At 30.1% G+C, this 24,622-nt stretch overlaps 3 protein-coding genes and 3 non-coding genes across 6 annotated transcripts; all 6 read left to right on the forward strand.

The window, feature by feature from the left end:
* The first annotated feature begins 544 nt into the window (after positions 1-544).
* On the forward strand, positions 545-1,849 carry LOC137825834 (uncharacterized). Its single transcript, XR_016514772.1, has one exon. It is a non-coding gene; the product is annotated as an uncharacterized LOC137825834 (transcript).
* A 2,462-nt stretch (positions 1,850-4,311) lies between these two features.
* LOC137825836 (taxadiene 5-alpha-hydroxylase) lies at positions 4,312-6,775 on the forward strand. Its single transcript, XM_068631621.2, has 4 exons — positions 4,312-5,013; positions 5,262-5,703; positions 6,005-6,192; positions 6,276-6,775. The coding sequence occupies exons 1-4, from the start codon at positions 4,522-4,524 to the stop codon at positions 6,576-6,578; spliced, it is 1,425 nt and encodes a 474-aa protein (XP_068487722.2). The 5' UTR covers positions 4,312-4,521; the 3' UTR covers positions 6,579-6,775.
* Positions 6,776-11,673: 4,898 nt separating this feature from the next.
* Positions 11,674-12,573, forward strand: CML23 (calmodulin like 23). The gene is made up of 2 exons (XM_068631623.2): positions 11,674-12,234; positions 12,355-12,573. Exon 1 carries the CDS (start codon positions 11,786-11,788, stop codon positions 12,206-12,208), a length of 423 nt encoding a protein of 140 aa, XP_068487724.1. The 5' UTR covers positions 11,674-11,785; the 3' UTR covers positions 12,209-12,234; positions 12,355-12,573.
* Positions 12,574-20,440: 7,867 nt separating this feature from the next.
* Positions 20,441-20,514, forward strand: TRNAN-GUU (transfer RNA asparagine (anticodon GUU)). Its single transcript has one exon. It is a non-coding gene; the product is annotated as a tRNA-Asn (tRNA).
* A 454-nt stretch (positions 20,515-20,968) lies between these two features.
* Positions 20,969-21,042, forward strand: TRNAN-GUU (transfer RNA asparagine (anticodon GUU)). Its single transcript has one exon. It is a non-coding gene; the product is annotated as a tRNA-Asn (tRNA).
* A 1,413-nt stretch (positions 21,043-22,455) lies between these two features.
* Positions 22,456-23,154, forward strand: LOC137826447 (protein RSI-1). Its single transcript, XM_068632411.2, has 3 exons — positions 22,456-22,612; positions 22,703-22,736; positions 22,831-23,154. The coding sequence occupies exons 1-3, from the start codon at positions 22,535-22,537 to the stop codon at positions 23,010-23,012; spliced, it is 294 nt and encodes a 97-aa protein (XP_068488512.1). The 5' UTR covers positions 22,456-22,534; the 3' UTR covers positions 23,013-23,154.
* Positions 23,155-24,622: the final 1,468 nt, after the last annotated feature.

The following is a 24,622-nucleotide window of genomic DNA, read 5'->3' on the forward strand; positions in this document are numbered from 1 at the left end:
AATAGGGAAACTTTTGACCAACAGAGTATGATTTTTTTTTTTGCTAACATCAGTTGAAGAAATTTTCTAATCAAAATCAATCGAAAAATCAGAAGAAAAAAAACTCTCAATCAACAATTTCGTAAAAACAAACTCAATCAATATCAATTTAAATAAGTATAGATAACATAAACTAAAAACAGTTTTGACACATGTTAACAGTGAAAGAATTTTGTCAAATTCAGTTCAATATATTTTAACACAGTTTAGCCGAAAAATAATATTAATCAAAATAGACTACAACATAACATAGTTAATATTATTATTTTTTATTATTAACAATCATTTAACATTTAACTAATATTTTCTATTTAGTAGTGATTGAAGTATTTTACTCAAATAAAATAAAATAAAATGCAGTTTAATAAATTTAAATTGTTGTACTCAAATAAAATATTTAAAAATGAAATTATTTAAATAAATTAATATATTTAAATATCTAGTAAGTTTTGAAAATTTCAATCCAAATACAAAGAGTGCTAGAGTTTTAACGCGGCAGTTAGCAAAATTTAAAACCCAGGTTACATATGAAAATACGATTTTTCCCCCTTAAGTAAAAAAACAAAAGCCTAAAATTCCAAACATCTTTTCACCTTCTTCCTTCTTTCTATTTTTCCCTCTCTCACTGACTCATCTTAAACCCTAGAACACTTTCACTGAAGAAGCTGCGAGGAAAATTTTTGTTCTTCCAAAATGTCGATGTCTAAGAGTTCCAAGATGCTCCAGTACATCAACTACCGAATGCGCGTCACCATTCAGGACGGACGCCAGCTTGTCGGAAAATTCATGGCGTTCGACCGCCACATGAACCTTGTTCTCGGTGACTGCGAGGAGTTCCGCAAGCTTCCTCCTGCTAAGGGCAAGAAGCCCGCCGACGGCGGCGACCTTGAGGACCGCCGCACGCTCGGTCTTCTCCTCCTCCGCGGCGAGGAGGTCATCTCCATGACCGTCGAGGGCCCACCTCCGCCGGAAGAGTCCCGCTCAAAGGCTGTCAGTGCCGCCGCCCTCGCCGGCCCCGGCATCGGTCGTGCCGCCGGCAGAGGCATTCCTCCCGCCCCCGGTATCCAGGCCCAGCCTGGGCTCGCGGGTCCAGTTCGCGGCGTTGGTGGCCCTGCCCCGGGCATGATGCAGCCACAGATCTCGCGCCCACCGCATCTCAATGCGCCTCCCGTGTCGTATCCTGGCGGCCCGCCGGTGATGCGCCCACCGGGGCAGATGCCAGGCCAATTCGCTCCTCCCCCCATGGCGAGGGGTCCGCCTCCTCCGATGCCACCTGGGCAATTTGGTCCTCCTAGATCTGGTGGAGCTCCGCCTCAGTTCTCTGTTCCGCCCCCGCAGTTTGGACAGCGCCCCATGGGACCTCCTCCTCCAGGACAGATGGTGAGAGGACCTCCGGCTCCGCCTCGCCCTGGCATGCCTGGGCCTCCTCCGCCTCGCCCCGGCATGCCGCCACCACCTGGCAGCGGTGTTCCGGTGTTTGGTCCTCCTCGACCTGGCATGCCTCCTCCCCCAAACCCTCCAAATCAACAACAGTAATGGGTGTGTTTATGTTTGTGAAATTTAGCGTGATTTATGTTTGTTCAAGCTTACTCTCATAGTTAGTATGTTTGATGTAAGATCTAAGATCTACTTCATCAAGGTTTTAAAATGGTGGTGCAGTCGTGATCCTTTGTATTGTGGTAATTAGTGGATCATATTACTTTTGTTGGTAAGGGTACTTGGAGCTATTAGTAATCCCTACTCAAATTTAACATCAACTTGTTATGAACTCAAATTTAACATCAACTTGTTATCAGGTTTCTGAATTCAATTGGATTGTGTATAGATATTTTGTGTTGTGACCAATGAGTTGCAGAGTAAAGAACTACCATAAACGATTTTTGAAGCTTAAATAGGGGTCCTAACAGTATATGCCTGCAATAATCAAATTGAAAATTTAGGACAATTAAATGCTTCAACCACTAATCTTGGCAGTACCCATAACATAACCAAATCACCTTCTTCAATAGCAAAACATCAAGAAGGGAACTAAGGATGTAGACTGGATTATCTCTTCTGCATATGACCAATTTTTGTTTCTTCAGCACCTTTTCATTTGTAGAACTAACTATAAAGCTCTTCGTTGCAAGCATGTAGCCAACAGTTGAGAAACTAGTCTGCAGTTCCAACATATCCAAAATTATTCCCAACTACATTTCTTTTCCCCCTATTGTGGAATAATTAATTAGAAGAACCCTCCCACAACATTTAAAAGAAACAATCCCAACTAGGTGAGGTAGGACATTGAAAAGAAGCATAACGCAAAAATAAACAAATAACATTTATAGTGCGAAACAACCCGCTGACCCAAAAGGCTATGGCCATTGACAAAAATGAAATTTACAGTTTTAAAATTTTGACTCAGGTCACCACCATATTACTTACTATTTAAGAATTTCTAAAACAAAATCTCTATTTATTCATTTAAAAAAGCTACAATTAATTGACAATGTTAAGGATGTTATTAATTAGTCCTCATGTTTTAAATAGAATGTGGAAAAAACATTTGTATTGTATGTACTCAATCATCTGCATACAGTACACAGGAGTTCTCAAACATTTAAACAAAAACTGTTTCCAGAAAGACCAAGGTTAATTAAAGATAGACTCATTATTCAAGTTTCAATATTCTCGGTCTCGGTCTCCTCATATAAGCCAGTCCATGCAGTCACTGAGTCTTTTCAATTTTTATTTAAATCTTTGTATCATTTTGCTAACCATCATAAATATAATTTATAGACAAATGTGAAAATTCACTGTGGAACAGCACTAATTAGTCAAGAAAATGCAGCAATCATTATATCAACTCATCAATTATGGTGAATGATATGCTGCTAATAAAACATTGACTTCATTCTTCAACTCCACATAGAATTTATTGTTCAGTTTCTTCAAAACAGTGATGCAAGGCTTTACACATGCAGGTCATCCATATTCAAATCCCGAAATTGAAATGTCCAAATAATGAAGTTAGTATATTCAAAATAACAATACATGATATCGGAAAAATATACATAAAATATCTCACCCGCAATACTTTGAGTAAACATCTTGTAGATCATTTCCGCCAAGTGGGAGATGACATAACACAACTCTACAAACAAAGTGGAATAAGTTCACACCTAATCTCAGAATAAAGGTTCCATCAACTAAAATTAAACACAAAACACATACCTCCAGCAAAAGGCATGTTATCTGAATTTCATTTTCTGACAATTTTAGACAAGAAATGCTGAGCTCTTCATAGCATTGCTTCAGAAAAGTGAACAATAAAGAACCAACTTCTGGAACATGCATAAGGACATTTCCAATTCCTTTGAACAAGGATAAAATCATTAGCTGCAGGGACATCAACAAATAAGTTACTTCCATACAGTATCAGGATTGCATAAAAACCAGATGCAACACTGTTAATCTGAACTGAATATAAAAAACCTTCATTTGTATCACTATCTCTTTAACCATAAGATAAATAGCAAAATAAAAGAGTGAAGACATCAAAACCTTTCCATAGTTAGAGAGTTTCAAAGTGGAACCCAAAATGAAGTCAGTAATTTTTATTTTCGTAGGTTGATCAAACTCGTAAAGATATGTTTAAAAACAAAGTGGAACAAAGTATCTGAGAAATTAGTACAAATGAACATAAACTACCAACAGGCAAAATCAAAAGGATGGAGAAAGCTACAAGATGACTCAAAGAAATTTACATCAAACAATGATCATAAGTATCGGAACCAAACAAAACTGAGTATTCCTAAATGACTAAACCTATTCTATCCCCACTTCATCTCAATAAAGACAACACAGCAAATTAAACTACTAAAAAAAGATAAAGCCACACAATCTGAAACACTGAACAGATTGTAAACAAATAAACAAAAAGAAAAACACTATTGTAAATCACATCAGATATGTGACTGTACATCTGTGAAGTGCAGCAATTTACACCTATCCTTCATTATCCTCTAATATAATGCTAGGATTAATTCACAAAATAGTTTAGGTGGCCAAATCACTTCTTCAAATCCAAGCTGTCCCAGTGGCAAAGAACCACTTGGGGACAATAATGATATTATGGTTTATAACGTTATTTTATTAATGGTTGCTGGCTTACTTTTTTATTGTAGAGTCTTTCGTTTGTCTTAAGTGCAGCCTCTTGGGTTGTTGCCTTAATTGCAACCACAAGGCTGGTGATTTAGTCCCACTTTGACAAGAAAAAGAGCCAAAGTATATGATATTGAGTTAGGCCCAAAACCAATTATAAAAGGTACGAGATGATATACATATGGGACAAAAGAAGAATCATGTCAAGGAACTTAGAATAGTGTGCTTAATATTCCATCTATTGCATAAATCTGGAGATAAAAGCAAAGGAGAAACACTCATACAAAAGCCTGACATAAATAGTCTCACCTTGAGAATCTGAAAAAAAAAACTTGAACCATGAGTCTTCTTTTGTTAAGTTTCCTCTTGTTCATCCCAATCCTTCTTCTGCTTAGAAGAGAAAGAAACCCCTCCAAAAGGTTTCCTCCTGGTTCACTTGGAATACCTATTATTGGCCAAAGTCTTGGCCTTCTAAAAGCTATGCGTGCCAACACCGCAGAAAAATGGGTTCAAGAAAGAATCAACAAGTATGGTCCCATTTCAAAGCTAAGCCTCTTCGGAAAACCTACAGTTTTAATCTATGGACAGGCTGCAAATAAGTTTGTATTTTCTAGTGACGGTAACACAATTGGTAACCAGCAAACACAATCCATCAAAAGGATCCTAGGTGACCGGACCTTGCTGGAACTGAGTGGTGAAGATCACAGCCGAGTCAGAGGTGCACTTGTCTCATTTCTGAAGCCGGAATCCTTGAAGAGGTATGTTGGAAAAATGGATGAAGAAGTCAGGAATCACCTTCAGATGCATTGGCAGGGGAAACAGCAAGTCAAGGTATGTACTTTGTTCTTACAATTTACTACCCAGTATCTGTTTGATTAAAGAGCAGTGTAATTTGTCATGTGGAGAGGGAAAATAAGACACTTGGGTAGCAAATCCTAACAAAATGCAAACCAAAAAACATGCTGGATTGTAGCCTGTCTGTAACTTATTATACATATACACTCTCTTTTGGGGGTTAAGGAAAAGCAAATCTAGATTGGGAAAAAAATTGTCCCTTTTTATTCTTGTTTTTCTTTCAGGTACTGCCCCTGATGAAGACTCTCACATTCAATATAATTTGCTCTCTTTTGTTTGGTCTTGAGCGTGGAAAACAAAGAGATCAATACCTGGATCCCTTCCAAGCGATGATAGAAGGAATGTGGTCAGTCCCAATTAACGTACCCTTCACACGCTACAATCGTAGCCTTAGGGAAAGTGCAAGAATCCAGACCATGCTGAAGGAGATTGTGCACAAGAAGAGGATTGAACTCGAGCAAAATGCAGCATCTACACGCCAAGACTTGATTAGTTGCTTGTTAGGCATGGTTGATGAAGATGGCAAACAAGTTATGACCGAAAAGGAAATCTTTGACAACATTAAGCTTGTCATGGTTGCTGGCCATGACACTTCATCTGTTCTAATTACTTTCATCATCCGACTCTTAGCCAACGAACCTGATATTTATGCAGCAGTTCTTCAAGGTATGAATCAACAAAGTGTGTGCGCATTGTCATCTACACAGTACTTACTCCTTAGAAAGATATCACTATTGATTTAACACTTTTTATTTGTATAAACTAAAACAGGAAAAAATTTGTCATGATCTTACATTGACAATGCATAGACATTAAACACTTGGTTGGATTAAACAGTATATGCTTTAACAATCTGGAGTTTTTACATTATTATAGTCAATGACAAACCACCATTTAAAATAAGTTTGTTAACTTTTATAACATGATAAAGCGTAGAAATTAAACTCATTTGATTTCATGCTTGCAGAACAGGAAGAGATAGCAAAAGGCAAGCCCTCGGGAGAGGCACTCACATGGGAAGACCTTTCAAAGATGAAGTACACCTGGAGAGTAGCAATGGAAACTCTTAGGATGTTTCCTCCTATTTTTGGTGGCTTCAGAAAGGCTGCAACAGATATTGAGTACGATGGATACTTCATACCCAAAGGATGGCAGGTAATTGAAACTCTGTTGCCTGTCATTAAAACTTCTTTCCATGCAATTATGTTACTGATAAAATCCTTTCTACACGTTTTTAGATTTTTTGGGTCACAGCAATGACCCACATGGATAGCAGCATTTTTCCAGAGCCGTCCAAGTTTGAACCTAGTAGATTTGAAAACCATTCATCTGTAGCACCCTACTGCTTCATCCCATTTGGAGGGGGAGCAAGAATATGTCCAGGGTATGAGCTCTCCAAGCTTGAAACTCTAGTTTCAATTCATTACCTAGTCACCCGGTTCAGTTGGAAGCTATGTTCAGACAATTTCTTCAGTAGGGATCCTATGCCAGTACCATCTCAAGGGCTACTGATTCAAATTTGGCCTAGGAGACTTTCTTAATGCTCATTTCAATAACAGTTGGTCTTATGAAAAAATGTACCAAAAATAAGTCAATGCTAAGTAACTGTTACCTTATTTGTATTCACACTTGAAAATAAGGATTTCAGACTTCACAGCCGGAATAAAGGAGCTGAATACATCTCCAGGCTAACTGTTTGATTACTGTCATACACATATAAATATATAGTTTCAATACACATGAGCTAGCAGTTGTCGACATGAAAAATGTGTCTTAAAAACTCATGTTGATTATAAAAATATTTGATAGGATATAACTGAATAGAAACCTTTGAATTTATAAAATTAAGTTGCATTTAAAAGTATTATTTTTAATTTTTTTTCATTCTTAATTAGAACAGTATTTAAAGCTTACAACGCGTAAAATGATGAGAATCACATGAATGAAGTGATATAGCTAGAAGTGTTAAGTCTTTCCGATCATTCTCTCATTGTTGCCTGTTAAAAGGGTCTGTTAACTCTAGTACATTCATATTATTATCCTTTTTGCTCAAAATATAATTCATTTTGATATTTGGTAACTTTATTAAGTCCGGTCTTAAAAAAATACTTTAGTAGGATAAAGAAAAATAATATCCATTTTGTTTTGAAAAACTCTAAAACTCTGTTAATGAATAAAAGAGGAATTTGTTTACAAATAACCATTCATTTTGACTTTAACATTAGGTGAGATTTTTAGGATGTTGCAGAACAAAATATTGAGTTATTTAATCATTAAAAATATATTTCTTACAGATTTTAAAGTCATACTTATGCTTTAAGATACACGCTATCCCTATAAAAGGAGCCAAATAATTGTGGATATTGTTTGTTGTGTTGTCAAGTGAGACAGTTGTTCAAACCATAAACCACATAACTCAAGCTGGCCATGTGAAATTGTGTCGCTGATGGTGCCAAATTTTCTTGCAATAAATGGGCATCTACTTGGTATTCATAGAACTCCATAGTTTTCTATGTTTTGTTATCTGCATGCACGACAAAATTGTTTGCCATTTAACACTTGTTGTCTTGTCGTGATGCATTGCATCTGTTGGCATCAACACATTTGGAGAAAAGCAACTGTAGTTATCATAATTTTCTAATAATAAGTATAAGTTGGTTTGTCTACTTTTCACCCTTCATGCAATTATATGATTCTTCAATCTCATTTGTATATTTTTTTTAATGCTAACTATAGGATTTTTTTTTTACATTAATAATGTAATTTTGCATAAAATTTACTGTACCGGTCAGCATCGAAAGAGTTATTGTTGATCTTTTATGCCTTTCTTACGTGTGTCTTTCATTTTCTTTTGAAGAACTTGAAATATAGTGGTATGATTTTCAGGGATTGACATACAAAAAATACTCCAACGATGAAGCAAATACTCATATTCAGAGTGTACATTAAGAACTGAATCAAAAACGTATTTTACTCCTTTTTAGATAGTTTATTTATAGTGTTTGGTCATAGACTCTTTGTTATAATGACCGAATCTATTATATATCAATGTTAACTTATTTTTAGGAAGGTTTCCTGATTTCTCGGGAGGTTATCCGAATTTGGTGAGACGTGTCCCTAATTCTCAAAGAATCTTTGCAACTGCCTTAACTTTTATTATCGTAATTACTTTAAATGTGTTTTTGACCGGTTAGTCGATCACTTAAACTAAATAATAAGGTTCATCCGGTATAGACCGGTATATTTCAAAAATTAATAAATTTAAAAAATAGATAATTGTGTTTGAGGAATCCTACTTCCTTTTTTTCAAAAATCTGTGAACAAGGAACACAACTTTTTGTTGTAAAAGATTGACAGAAGAAGAAGTACTAGGATGGGTAAGGTCTTTTTGAGACATCACACCAAAAAAGTAATAGTTTTGTATATCACCTCAATTGTTTCAATTTTTAGAATAAAATCGCATAATGTGAAATAGTATGGTAATCTATAATGTTGTGTTCATATTCATTCATCTAATGTTGATGAAAATAAAAATGTGGATATCCAACGTGTTTGTATTTATATTTATAAATGAACAGAAAAAGATGAACACGGATTTACAAGAGTATGCATTGTTCTCATTTTAGTGCATCATAAGAAATATTACGATGATTTACAATGTTGTGTTCGAATTTACTGATTTAGTTTGATGAAAACAAAAATAAAATGGCAAACGTGCTTGTATTCACGAGTTAACGCAGAAACACGCTGATTTACAAGAACATACACTATTCTCATTCTAGCAGAGGTGAAAAAAAAAACACAAGGAAAAACAGCTTAACAACACACCAAATACATATTTATTCTTATAAATCAATATTATTATAATTATATAAATATTACATATGTATAATAGATTATATCTTACTATTAAAAATATATAAAATCAATTATATATAATCGATTATAGGTTATGGTTGTAACATACATATTTTTATATATGTTAAATTTATAACATATAACTAATTATATATATAATTAATTCCATAATATAATATAATATTTGCTCACTTTTTCCATGTAAGATTTGTTCTGAATGCACAGTGGCTTCATGCATGTTGCAAGGATTTCTTTGATCGATGTAGTTTAGGGTTTTAATTCATTCTTAAATACCCATTAAATGGGTTTAATGTGTTGCTTTGAGTTGGTGAGGTTTGGAGCTAAGTGGTGATCGTGTTTAGTGAGGTTGTTCTTGAGGTGCAATCCATTGATGTCAGCTTTCATGGAGAAAAATAAAGAAAGAGAAGAAGAAGGAATTAATTATGACCATTACATAATAGATTATCAATGGTAAGATGATTGGTTATCTTTTAATATATAATCAATTAGAAACATTTTTTTATAGAGATAATCAGTGGTTAATTTTGCTTACATAATTGATTATGGGTTTGTTTTATAATTGATTATTCTTGAAACATAACCGATGAAGAGTGTATTTTTATAGAATAATCTATTGCTTGAGTGATTATAGAGTTGTTTTCTACTGCATTTTGGTTCTGTGATTTGCTTTCATTAGTTGAGGTTTGCATGGTTAGTTTGTTGTATGAGACTCACTTTTAACATTCTATGAACCATTGTTAACAATTTTGTAAATCTATCAACTTATGTGAAGTTATGAAAGGAAGTTTATATATGCTGCTGTTATTGAGCTTTTGCTCTTCTTCACTTTTATTTATTTTAGATTTTTATTTTAAATAATTTATATTTGTATTTATTTATAATTTTGAATAATTTAAAAAAAAAATATTTATTTTATATTTTTATTTAAATACAAAGTAAATAATTTAGGATTTGTATTCATTTAATATTTTGAATAATTTATGAATTTTATTTTATTTAAATAGAAATTAAATAATTTAGATTTGTATTTATTTAAGATTTTAAATAATTTATGAATTTTAGTTATTTTAAATTTTTATTAAAATAAGACATTAAATAATTTAAGATTTATATTTAATATTTTAAATAATTTAAGAATTTTATTTATTTCGTATTTTTATTTAAATAGAAAGTAAATAATTTAAGATTTGTATTTAATATTTTTGAATAATTTAGAAATTTTATTTATTTTAAATTTTTATTTAAGTAGGAAATTAAATAATTTAAGATTTTGAAAAATTTAGAAATTTTATTTATTTTAGATTTTATTTAATTATGATATTAAATAATTTAGAATCTATATTTATTTAAAATTTAATAATTTATAAATTTTATGTATTTTAAATTTTTATTTAAGCAAGACATTAAATAATTTATTATTTATGTAGAATTTTTAGTAATTTAAAATTTTTATTTAAATCAAATTTATGTATAAAAACTAGTAAAATATTTTTACATAAACTTTAGTTTGTTTATATATAAAAAAAATTAATCATATTTCATTTTATTTTAATTTTAATCACAAGGATAAATTTATAATATTATATTTTTATTTGTTTTAGAAAATTATTTTATCTATCACACTTATTACATATTACATTACAGTAGACTTTTTCATAAATTTAATTTATTTTTCATAATCTTTATCTCAATACAAACAATTTAAAATTTTAATTACTTTTTCTTCAAATTCCAACAAAACATCAATAAAATAGTGTACATTATAAAGTAATTGTTAATAGTTAAGTATCACACTTATATTAGGCACAAAAGTATAACTAATCTTCTATTTTCATGATGTTTGAGAATTTATAAAAGAAATGTGAATATAAATATGTAAAATTAAGATAAAGAAACATGCTATTTAAATAGAAATCAAGAGTGAAATTTTAAATTAAATTTTAATTACAAATAATATCTTAAGCATGGGAATAATTATTACAAATTTTAAAATTATATACTCAACATGATATACTGATTGAAATGATGGAATTAAAGCCAATTTATAAATTATTAAGAAAATTAAACAATAAACAAATAAATTTGATTTTGTGACTACCTAGCATAATATACTTTGAAGATTTCTTTTAAACTTATCACAACATTGCTTATTGATTTATTTATTTCAATTACATAGGAACAATTCACTTCACACACACATTTATAATGTGCATTCGGGTGTAATAATAAGTATATTATATTAAATATTTTAAACGAAACAAATAATATTTAATAACTTTCACGCTTTCCTGACATGACAGTAGATATTTTTAGTTATATTTTTTTCCTTCTTTATAAAAAAATCTGTACATGAACAAAATCAGAAAATTCCTTTTCTATATTAAATAAATTAGCAAAAAAAATCATTTTATTTTTTTAATAAATATTTTTTATTTTATTCCTAAATTAATACATTTCTGTTAGAAAAATGTTTGTATTTTTTAAATTTAATTAATAACAAAACTTTTAAATAATTAATGCAAAAATTGTTTCTAAATATATTTTTCCATTCTCCTCAAACAAAATATCTTCTGATGGGTTAATTCACGTGTACTGAGACGCGTGAATACACGTCATGGTTCCCTTCTCTTCCAGTACACTCAACTGCCGTTGATAAACCCACCAGGACCCACTCTTATTTTTACGTTCTCACTTCGTCATTGACGCGCTAAGCAAGAAACCGCGTGAAACAAACGGCTCACTATAAATACAACAACCCAACCATAAATAACGCCGTTCTGTTTAGTGTGAGAATAAAACTCCAACAAACAAACCCTAACAGGAGAGATTTTCATTTTCGTTTCTCACTCTTTTGTACTGAAACAACCCCATGGATGATGAGGTGCGCCAGATCTTCAACAAGTTCGACAAGAACGGCGATGGAAAAATCTCGATCACGGAGTTACGAGACATGCTTGGCACGCTCGGATCCAAAACGACGAAGGAGGAACTGAAACGCATAATGGAGGAGCTCGACCAGAACGGCGACGGTTACATCGATCTCAAGGAGTTCGCGGACTTCCACTGCAATGACGCCGGAAACGACGAGTCGAAGGAGCTCCGCGACGCGTTCGATCTCTACGACGTCGACAAGAACGGCCTTATATCTGCGAAGGAGTTGCACGACGTGCTCAGCAAGCTCGGCGAGAAGTGCTCCCTTAGCGACTGCCGGAGAATGATCAGCAACGTTGACGCCGACGGCGATGGTAGCGTTAACTTCGAGGAATTCAAGAAGATGATGGCTCGCTCTTAAAATCAACGCGATTTCATTGTTGAAAGGTACGTTTACGCTTCTTCATGTCAGGGTTTCGTTTAAGCAATTATTAGGAAAGTAAGAATTGCACATAACGTAGTTGTTAACATCTTCTGTACATTCTCTACCGTGACATGTGGCTTTAGGTGTTAGGTTAGGGGAAGAAGATCGAAGAACGAAGGAGTAGTGTAATTGTAGAAGTGAAATTTGTAGGACGAAGTTCTCTAGTTATTCTGATAATAACTCTTGTTGTTTTTTCATGGAAACCTACCGTTGTTTTTTTAATTCCATAGTCACTGCATTATTTTTTTTTTGTTTCTAAAAAAATATGAATCGAATGACCATTCTAATTTCATGCACTGCAACACTTTTTTTTTTATTTCTCTTCAAACTATTTCTTTCTTATCGTGTGGTGCCAATTTTGGAATAATATAAGATACCGTGTCCGACCTACAAGGAACTAACAGAGGAAAATTTGTAAAGTATGTTGGTTTTCTGTTTCCGTTTTGTTAAGTAACGATTAATTAACGGTAGTTTTGACCTACTCTTATTTTTAATTTTATAAAATGTATAAAAGATTATGAATGGTTGGTTGATAGTGTCTATGCACGATATCTGCAATTTGGAATTGAAAGAATTAAAAACTGAAAAAATATAAACGAGAAAACGCGTGAACGGTCTGGGACGGTTCATTGCGTGATGTGATGATGAATGATGTGAAGGGAGTGGTGTTGCTGGCTCAACGCGCAGTTGAATTCAAATTGAATAGGGTGGGTTGGGTTTGGGAGTCAAAAAGACTAGCAAATTTAATAACCCACTACCTACAATAGAACCATTCCCTCATATGTATTTATTTCCTCAGTTTTTGGTCCACACCTTCTAAATGTTTTTTTTCTATAATTATATTAACTTCTAGGGTTTCTTATTAACAGAAAGAAAAGTCCAAAATTAACCTTTTTCCCTCCAGCTTTCTATTCAGATATGGACATGGCATTATTGAATGATTCTAATTTACATATTTAATTGAAATATGTAACTTATAATTTTTTCCTTAGTTTTTATGATAATTTAAAAATTATATGTAAGTTATTATCTAATTAACATATCTTTTTAGAACACAAAATCAACACTCTATGATTTTTATTTTAAATTCACAAAATCTGTTCCTTGTTCAACTTTATAGTATCCCCTTAGAAGATGAATTATGCAACATGTGTTTTTTTTTAGTATGGTGTTAGATTAAAATAATTTAAATAATCAGTAGAGGTTATTCAATAAAAAGGAGACAAAGTGTCATGTGTTTTTAGTTGAAAAGACATTTTTTAATAGTTTTTTATAAACATTTAAAAAAAAAGAAACAGAAACAAAACAATAAGTTTTCATATGATATAATTAGTTTTATACTCTATAGCAACCTTTACAAAATGAATTATACAAATGTGTTTTTTTCTTCCTAATATGTTGTATAAAAAAAAAGAGACAAGAGTTGAGTGTCAAGTGAATTTAGAGGGAATCATTTTGAATGTTTTTTATAAACATTTAAAAAATAAGAGAAAAATAAAAAGAACAAGTTTTCACATGATAAAATTAGTTATATATATCTACTTTTTAAAAATATTTTGAAGAAGCTAATATAAGAAAAAATTTAACAAATTAGTTTATACATACGAAGATGTTTATATAACTTTCTATATTGTTTTCTCCTAAAATTAATTAGGAATACTTTTATCCACATATATTTTTATATAACGGAGTTAAAATTTTATGGTAAGAACATATAAAATTCTATTCCTATAAAATATTAAAAGTATAAAATATATTATCATTTTCTTTTTGTAATTTACTATAGTCCAATCATTTTATTGAAGCCGTATCTTATAAGCATCATAAAATATTTTAGATAATTATGTATATACAATTTTTGCCTACTAATTATTTAAAATTTATATGTCTAACATTAGTTGAGACGTCATTACAAAATTTATAATTACAGAATTGGGACAAGAGCTTGGTCCAATGTTATGCAGCTTTAAAAAAACACAATCGGATAAAAAAAACTTAGAAATATTTATGATGTCGCTGCTAGCAGTCAACTTGAAGTCGTGGAGAAGTTTTACAACATTTTAAGGTCGCATTAAAGAAAAAGGACTACACTGTTGCGTACGGAGGGAAAGATACATAAATGCCATTTTTAGTTTGAACACACATTTTTAGTTTTAAATTATTAAACTATTCAATTATTCTTCGTATTTGATAATACAAAATGTGTATAAATAATTATAACCATAAATTTTTAATGATTAATTGGTATTTGAATTAAATTGTGGAACTCGTCAGATAAAATTGGTTTATAAAATTCAAATTTGCCTTTTTCGGTTTGAAGAAATAATTTAATTCTTTCTCATAATTAAAAACACGTACTATTCTCTGTTATTAGGTAATTTATCTCATTTTATTTTTGTTTTGTAAATGTAGAAGTTTGTAGGATTTTCATAAATCTAAATGAATGCAAAATTGTTATTTGAGAGGTATTGCTATTAATTGTTCATTGTTATGGATTCATAGTTACTTTGAGTCAGCGTCAAGGATAGCAGTTTTTTTCGCTTTATCAGCATAGGTTTAGAATAAAATGTAAGTATTTGTTTGGTTTTGTTGCGGTGGAAGAGGATGCAGCAGTTATGTGAAGAAAGAGGAGATGATCGATCATTTGAATGATCTAATGTGTGAAAGAAAAAGAAAAGGAAAAGAAAGAGATGAGAGATGAGAGATGAGAGATGAGAGATGAGAGTTTTTATAAGCGTATGCCCAATTTTTCTCTCAAAAAGGATACATAATCACTTGTGTTACATTTAATCTATTTAGATTGTTAAAATAATAGTTCTTTTTAAGTGTTTTGTATATAATTAATTATGGGACACTATACTTAATTATGAGTATTTTTTTATTATAATAGTAATAATAAATATAAATAAATAATAATTAACATTATTAATTATAAATAAAATTATATTTTTCCAATTATTTCTTACATATTTCACGTATTTTCTTTAATCTTTTATCATTCTTTCCCTATATTTTGACATTCTTTTTATACACACCATTCAAAATAATTCTGAAATTCATTAAAAAAATATTAGTAATATATTTTTTGATTTATTTTTAAATATACTTGTTTTTGCCGGTTGACGTCGATTGGACTGAACAGAGAACTTTGTTTCTGGTTGATCTCCTCTTGGTGTACTGGAACAATGCTCTGTACTAGGTAATCACTTTCAATCTCAAGTATTCAAAAACAACATACATTTTTCGGGGGTCTCAAACCTATAGTTATTCCTTTAACAACTTTCACTTACGAGAATATAATATCGACGAAAAACATATATAACAAAAAGATATTTTGTCTACGAGCATCTCTCACGGTACTAACAACAGAAGAGAATCTCGTACATCTTTATTCATGGATGTTTGCTACTTAATTAAGAGCTTTATTAACATATATATTCAATTAACAACTTATATAAGCTTTATATTCACATATATATTTAAATAAAGAATACATTATAATAACAAATGACCAAACTTAATATTTCTTGTTCTTTAATTATTTTTTATCGAGCTTACTATTAAAACTGGACTGAACCCATGATCCGTTTTTTTGACTCAAAGTCGAGTTGACCATAGCCAAATATTTGGACCGAGGTTCCGAACATTACTGCCAAAAGTAAAATACTTTTACTACGAACTTTATTTTGTTTAGAAAATATATTCTTAACACTCCCCTGTTTTATTTTTCTTCTCAAATTATGTGCTATAATGCGCATAATTGCTATTGTATGGGAGAAAAAAAATCTAAAAATAGTTATCGAGAGAACATTTCGATAAATTTATTAATAAACATTTATAAGAAAATAAAGTATTTTTTAAATGCATATTTCAACGAAAATTCTCTCATCAATTTTCTTTTTCAAAATAAAATGCTTAACATGTAAAAAGAATTTTATTTTGATTTTCTTACTTATTTTATTTCTCAGATAATTATTTAACAAATTTCTTGAAACAGTATCAATATATATTTATTAGTAGTAGCAATATTGATAAATTGTGTTGGAGTAGGAATTAATACCAACACTATAAGCAAAGGATGGGTAAATGAACATATTTTTACCTTTTTAAACTAAATTAATATAAAACTATGAAAAGAGTATTTATTTTAGGCCCATTTTCATACCATATAATTTATAATTTATGTTTAGTTTTTGCTAATGAAAAATTTGTCTCTTCACAAAACCATTTTTTAGATATTGAATTAATGGCAATATCTTGGCAACATATGGAAGCACCTTGATTTCGTTCATATCAGGGGGATTCTTTCGTGTCAAATTGATATTACGTAAAGCATCTTTTTACAGTATTTTTGTTTTCATTGACTCTTAATACCATAGGAAGAAAATATTAATTCAGTAGGTAATTTACTTAAAATCATGAGAACTATAAATATTTTCTACTTTATTTACTAAGTAAGAAGTTGAAAGAAGATGTGTAATTTTTTCATTGATGTCTTCGTAGTTTTACATGCTGAGTAATGTTATATATACCATTTTGCAATGTATTCTTATTAATTTTCTATGAAGAAGTGAATGAAACAGTAAATACATATAACGTCTTGAAAATATAATAAATAGTAATTATTTTTTGTTTAGTAAATAGAAAGATTAATAGGAAAATATTGTAAGATAATACAGAATATTGTATATTAATTTGACATTATATGAAATTAACCATACTGTTAAAGACCGTATTTTTATTTGTGTTAATAGAGATAGTTGAAAATATTGGACAGTTACTATTAATTCAGTTATTATAAATTAACCAGAATATCCTTGGTATTAACACAGTTCAGAATCCTTTTTAATTGTGAAGAAATATAACATGAGTTAGTTTTGCAGAACGATTTATAATATTTTTTATCAGCAATAAAAAAATAATAAATATAAATTATTTTAGGATAATTCAACTCTTATATAAAATTACACTTTTTCCTCTTCCTACCAAGTTTACCATATTGACAAAGTCACACAACCAAACAAAATAAAATTTTTCAAACAAGGCATTAAGAAACTAGTCTTATACAAACCAAAGGGTCCAAACACCAACTAGAATATGAGAAGAACACACCAAAACGAGATTTTGAAGAAATTCAAGACCAAACCTTTACTTGAACCATTGCGAACACTTCAGACGCATTAACAATGTCCCTTTTAAAAATGACATTGTTCATGTACTTCCAGATTTCACTCACTACTTTAACCCAAATTGCACCACAAATATCATTAACCAGACCTGAAGCATTGCACATCCTGAACTGTAAAAAAATTGACACAAGATTATTGTGAAACACAAGCGACTCACCAAGGCACCCAAAACAATGACTCTAAACAAGCCAAGCAAATCCGCAATCAAAAAACAAGTGGCGACAGGACTCCTCCTTCCCGCACAAACTTTACCAAGTATTTTCAACCAATATACCACGCCTTTTCAAATTGACCCTAATAGCAATCTTATTCTTCATGACCCTCCAAACAGTGAAAAGTGCAGAAAGCAAAGCTTTACACCTCAACAACTTGTTGTACACAGAAGACAACTCCTCATCATGATCCCTCTTTAACAAAACACAGATAGATTTATAACATAATATTCAAAATAAGTTGAATATATTACAAGAAAAGTAAAAATGTAAAAAAAATACATCTGAAATCTAAATCACTTTCACTACAACAATAAGTGCATAAACTAATCCACTACATCTCGAAGACTAATATTCTCCATTTCTCTCTTAATTTTGCTTTCTAATGATATGTTTGAGTGAAAAAAACTAGACAAAATAAAAATTACAGATAAACGGTTTTTATTTAGAAAAAAAAACTAATAATACATGATTTATTATTAATTAAGATTTATTAAAATAATAATAATAACTAGTATTTAATATTTTTTTAAAAAATTTATCAATTATAAAGGGTGATAACATTCGTTCTATAAACGCATGCTCAGCAAATATGAGCACAAAATTTACTTGATGGCTCAAGCATTTTGCTTCGTCTTTAGATTATTTCTTTTAAAATAATCAAATGCTACTATTCCCTCTTAATTATAATCAATCCTAACTTGCATTGTTATGAGTCTTTTGTTTTATATTTTGGGGTGCGGGATTTGATGACTAAAATGAGTGAAAGAAATTGTGAAGTATTGTATGGAGAATGATATTGAAGCTTAAGAGAGGTTAGACCAACTCATAAGAGGTTCCTTACTAAAACACTTAGAATTAAGACTAGCAAAGAGTGAGTTAAGAGAGTAGTTGATATTGAAATTTTGGCAACAATTCAATAGTCTATCCAAAGCTAATTTACAAGGGGACTAACACTTGTATTTATAGTGTCATTGGTAGTCAAAGTGCAAGCTTTAGCCCTAAAAACTCTCCACTCATAGAAGGAAAAGTGACTCTCTCTAATTGGAGCAAATTCTCTCAAATTAGATATTGACCGATGTCCTCCTCTAATTGGAGAGAATCCTCTCAATTCCCATGAAAACAAATGTCCTTTTGGCATTTGTGAGAATCCTCTCCATTAAGGAGATGACATGTGGACCTTCATGTTTTCCTTGCCACTCCATGTTTTCTATTTGTACTCTAGTAATATATTTGTGCACCCTAGATGGTTTAGAATTGCATTGGGTCCAAGCCGGCGCAATTGTAATTATAGTTAGACTCTTTCTTTTTCTATTTACACCCTATTCTAATTGACTCAATACATGATCCATGAAAATTGACCAAAAACATGGCCCATGGAAATTGATTCAAAACATGATCCAAGATAATGGCCAAACTACAATCCCAAAATAAAACCTATATTACTTTGTACAATTTTATAAGACTATAAAATTTGGAAGAAAAGTTAAAAATTAATTATGCATAAAAATAGAGTTTTCTGAATTCCTTCTTTTTCTTCTTCCATTCTTCTAACCATGACCCTAGTTGGCCCAATATATGTATTTCGGATGCTCCTTCATCACATTATTTACTAATTCACTTCAAACTTTATACTTTAAAGATGTTGAAACATGGTCAAATTTTTTGTGATGAAGCAAAAACCATTCCCCAATTTTCTTGCAAATTCTAACTGCTGTTGTAATATGACGGAATAAAAATAATTTTGATTTCTAAAAATGTACAACACCTCTACAGTTTCCTTTTGTGTTGGTACCCATTTTTCTTTTTATTGGACCAGAAATTGTAGTCATCAAGTTTATTACTTCGGTTTTAATTGCACATTCAGTTCAAATTATTTTCATTTTTTATATCTCAAAACTAATGTGAAGCAAGCGAACTAAGCTTTATCTTGATAACAAAAGTTTAAGAGTTCCACTAAAATTTTGTTTCTATATTTTTTAATCACTGAATATTTAGCACCCATTGAGACCCATGATTCACATTGATTATACAGCATATCACATTCCGACAGTGCATGCATACTGCATGCAGATGTACGTAACAACAGACAAAACCAAGATTAATTTACCTAGCTGGTTGTTGAATCTTTACACAAATAATAATTCTGGTTAAGACAACAAAATTATTACATTGATTATCTCAACATCCTCAAAACCTTAAAGTAGTCTTGTCTCAGACACAATGTTCGGCTAATGAACTGTATTGAGCTTTTGGTTTTTGGGGACTAATAATAATTTCACTTTATAGTGTAGTTATAATCATGATTAGTTACTTGTGACATGAAATTCATCATTGTATGCAATTCTAGCAACTTAAACCACATGACTAGTTTTGCATACTACAAGAAAGTATAAAATAAAATCATTTTAAAAAATATTTTTATGTGCGTTTCAATTAGTTATGAATCAATATCAATTAAAAGATTTCAATTATTCTTTTTAAAGACAAAACCTACTTAAGTCAGAGTAAAACATGCTCATTTTGAAAATTACATTTGTGGAAAGAAACAAATTTTGCCAGTTGTATATTTTAAATTTCCATATTTTCTTTTGATCTACATGAATCGTTATTATTTCTCAAACTCAGATAAAAATTTCATTACAAAGTGTAGAGACATCGTTACAAATGTATTCAAAGATGGTCTTTTCCAACAAAAGTTTGAATCATTAAAGACTTTGTTCTTTTACAAATAAGAAAAGTGTAAATTTTCCTTTAAGAAACATCAAGCTGGAATAGCTCAGTTGGTTAGAGCGTGTGGCTGTTAACCACAAGGTCGGAGGTTCAACCCCTCCTTCTAGCGTTTTTAATATATTTTTTTGTTACTTAACATTTTTTATTAAAATTTTCCATCTCCTTCTAGCGTTTTTAATATATTTTTTTGTTACTTAACATTTTTTATTAAAATTTTCCATGTAAATTTTTCTTAAAATATAAAATGGTTCCATCGATTTTCTTTAAGAAAATGAGGTTGTGAATTTTTCTCTTAATTATTATTTAACTTTCTCTGCTTAGGCTCAATTGGATTAAAAATTCCTAGCACATGTAGATTTGTGCTTTATTTTATGCTTTAACATGATATTTAATTTTTATCATTGTTCTGCATAATTTTTGGGGTTAAAATAATTTATGAATATCAATTTAACCTTTATTAAATAATTAAATACTGAGTATATTCTAAATATTGATCTAATTTAAAAATATTAATTATGAACATGTGTAAAATTATAAGAAGTTATTCCTTTAGAAATTATCAAGCTGGAATAGCTCAGTTGGTTAGAGTGTGTGGCTGTTAACCACAAGGTCGGAGGTTCAACCCCTCCTTCTAGCGTTTTTTAATTTATCTTTTGTTACTTAACATTTTTTTTTAAATTTTCCATGTAAATTTTTCTTAAAATATAAAATGGTTTTATCGATATTTTTTTAAACTTTTTAATTTCATTTTGCAGCGAAAATACATTAAGAAAATTGATACATATTTAAAAAAATTATTGTAGAAATTTTGAGATTTCATTTTTTGTTAATTACTCTCATAATTTTTTACATATGGATTAATCATTGTATTGTTTACCTTTACTGTATATATTTTGGGCATTATATTTAACAGAGTTTATTTTTCTGTTTAGATTTACTCTTTATATATGGAGTGGAACGAAATCAAATAAATACTAATAGATTTATAAGCTAATTATAAGGAAATAATACACAGTTATTGGGTTGATTTTGGGATACATAAGAAATTGTTGGCTTGTTTGAAGGACTAATAATGAGACTGATATTATATTGTTTGAGAGTTAATTACAAAGAAATGCAATAAGATAATTAAGATAGTTAATTCTGATCAGGTTTCTTTCATCCATTCCAATGTTTTACAGGATATAAAATTACACTGTGAGGAGAGACCAAACATGGGTTTGGTTTGGGATTTTTAGAGGGTAATTATTTTTAATTTGATAAAATATGTTATCTAAATACAATATTTTAAAACTTCATGGTTAAAACATCATGGTTTAGTTTAAGTCTTAGCTTCTGGATTACATAATTTGGAAGTCTTTTCTATACATTAGATTAGTTTCTGGATATGTAATCTAGAAGTTTTTTTTTCATATGTGTGATTAGCTTCTGGATTACATAATCCAGAAGTCTTTTCTAAATATGAGATTGACTTTTGGATTATGTAATTCAGAATATAACTGGATTATATAATCCATAGGCTTATTTCAAATGTAAAAAAAAGTTCCAGATTTTATAAATCTCAGGAAGACTTCCGGATCCAAAAATATCTTTTGGATTCCGATCCAAAAACATCTTTTGGATTATGTATGGAGGTGTAAAAAAAAGGAAAAAATTATATTTTTACATTTAGTATTTAGTATGAGGTAAGAGAAGAAGGTATGGAGATGTAGTCACAAAACTCTTGTGTGCTTCTTGCAGCATTGGTCCCTGTTAAATTTCTATATATTTATTACATTTCAATCAAGTATTGTGAGAAACAGTGATTCTACATTATAGGCAACAAGGGAGGGAAGAGGTGAAATAAAGAGTGAGAAGAAGAGAAAGAAGAAGGAGCATGTTCGTGAGTTGACAAAAGGGAATAAAAACAAACATTACAGAAGATATGGCGCTGTTATCGCTCACTTTTTCATGCAACTTTTCCAATCAATTTTCCTACCACCCTTTTCAACGCCTTAAACAACGGAATTCTATTGCTAATTTATTTTTCTTCTTCATCTTACTTTTCACTGTTAGCTTCGGACCCTCTCTTGTATAAATATCCTTCCAATGCCTAAAAAGGAATAACAAAAGCTTGTATTCTGACAGCCATGGCAGGACGTTCCTACAGCCCCATCATGCTTGCCCTCTCTTTGCTTCTTTTGGTCTCATTCTCTGATGTAGCTCAGGTACGTTAGAAAAACAACAACAAGAAGAAGACTTGATGAAAAGCATAATGATTCTCTAACAATACAAGTGTATTTGTGATGTTTGAACAGGCTTATACGCGCAGTGGAACACTTCGGGCTTCAGGTAAAAAGCATGTTATGTATAGTTATGGGTTTGAAGGGGTTGAGTTAATTTGAATGATGATGATGATGATGAATGAATGGTTGGGATTGAACAGATTGTAAAGGGAGGTGTACGTACCGTTGCTCAGCAACTTCACACAAGAAGCCATGCATGTTTTTCTGTCAGAAGTGTTGCGCAAAATGCCTATGCGTGCCTCCTGGTACCTATGGAAACAAGCAACTCTGCCCTTGCTACAACACCTGGAAGACCAAGGAAGGACGACCCAAGTGCCCTTAAACCCACCACTTCTGCATTTCTAATCCTATATATATATAATTCTTCACCATTTCTCCATCCCTACATGGATAACTTCTTTCACAGATTGTATTTTTACCTTCCAAGGAGAATGAGAATGGTTTTTAGCTCAAACACAACAAAAGATCATTAAGTTTTGCTTTAGTAAGAGTAGGAGCAAAAGATACTTGAATAAAACAATACATATAAATCTAAATTATTATTACGTTATAGCTTAAAATATAATTAAAATTATTTTTAATTCAAAATAAAAAAATTATAATATTAATGATTCGTTATTGTTAATCATTATTGTTATATTAAAAACTAATAAAATCTAATTAATTATTAATTTTTGCTTTGTACCTTATAATATTTTTATTATGATTTATTTTTTTAATACATTAGTAATATTTTAATTCTTAATTTATCAATGAATGTTGTATGCTATCTTCTCATTTTATAAAGTCATCATATTAAGTTGTATGTTTTATCGTAATCTCTAATGGGATATATAAATTAAAAGTAAAAAATTATAAAGACCACGATTAAAATTATATAAAATAATAATTTAAGTGATATTCATGAGTAAAAAGTAATTCTTACTAAAAAAAATTATAAGAATGGTTGTTTATTAAGGAAAAATTAAAGTTAATATGGAATTAATCTTGAAGAGAAGTAATAAAGATTTTAATTTTACAAAACACAAAACAAAGGTAAAAGACTCAATTAATTGTATGTTAAAGTCAATCTTCCTCTTAATAAAGATCAAATGTGTGATTAATTATTTTAAATATTAATCCAATTTAAACAAAAGCTAATAAAATTAAAGTTTTGTTTTAAAATTAATTTTTATATTTAATGTTTTTCTTACGGTGATTATATCTAATTCAAAAACATTAAAGTTATCTCTAGGTCTTCCATTCTTTCTTTTATGTTACACAATTTTATCTTTTCATCATTCATCTTATACTTAAATTCTTAAAAATCTCCACCAAGTTCATTACAAAAAAATTATTAAAAAATAACTAATTTTAAAAAAAAATTAATCATTATTTGATTAAATTATATATTATTTTATAAACTAAAAGATAATATTCCTCCTAATAAAAACATGTGACAATTACTTTTAAAGATAATTTTTTACCTTTTAAGGATAAAATTGTGACGAGTTCCCAGTTTCAAAACAAACAATACTTCAAATGTGGTGATTGACTATAACAATATCAATATATCAACTAATTATTTTTTATTTTTAAAAATAATTTTCATTTAATATTTTTTATAGTAATTTCGGAGACAAATTCTCATTCCTCTTAAATCTCTCGATTTTAGGACTTGTTTTGATACGTCTAACAATTTCACATCGTCTAGATTTTTTATAAAAAATATTTTAAAACAAAGTAATTAAATATTCGTTAAACAATTTATTTGAACTTCAGTTAAAATTTATATTAAAATTTCTTTGAATCATGAGATAAAAACATTAAAAAATGTAAATATAAAATATTTTAAAAAACTGATAAAATATACAAGAGTAAGAGTTGAAATTTGTGTATTAATTATTTTTTATAGATGGTGAGAATAGCCTTACATAAGTCATCCAAATAAAG

Source organism: Phaseolus vulgaris, chromosome 8 (assembly GCF_051622355.1).
Source record: "Phaseolus vulgaris cultivar YP4 chromosome 8, ASM5162235v1, whole genome shotgun sequence".
NCBI classification, from domain to species: Eukaryota; Viridiplantae; Streptophyta; class Magnoliopsida; order Fabales; family Fabaceae; genus Phaseolus; species Phaseolus vulgaris.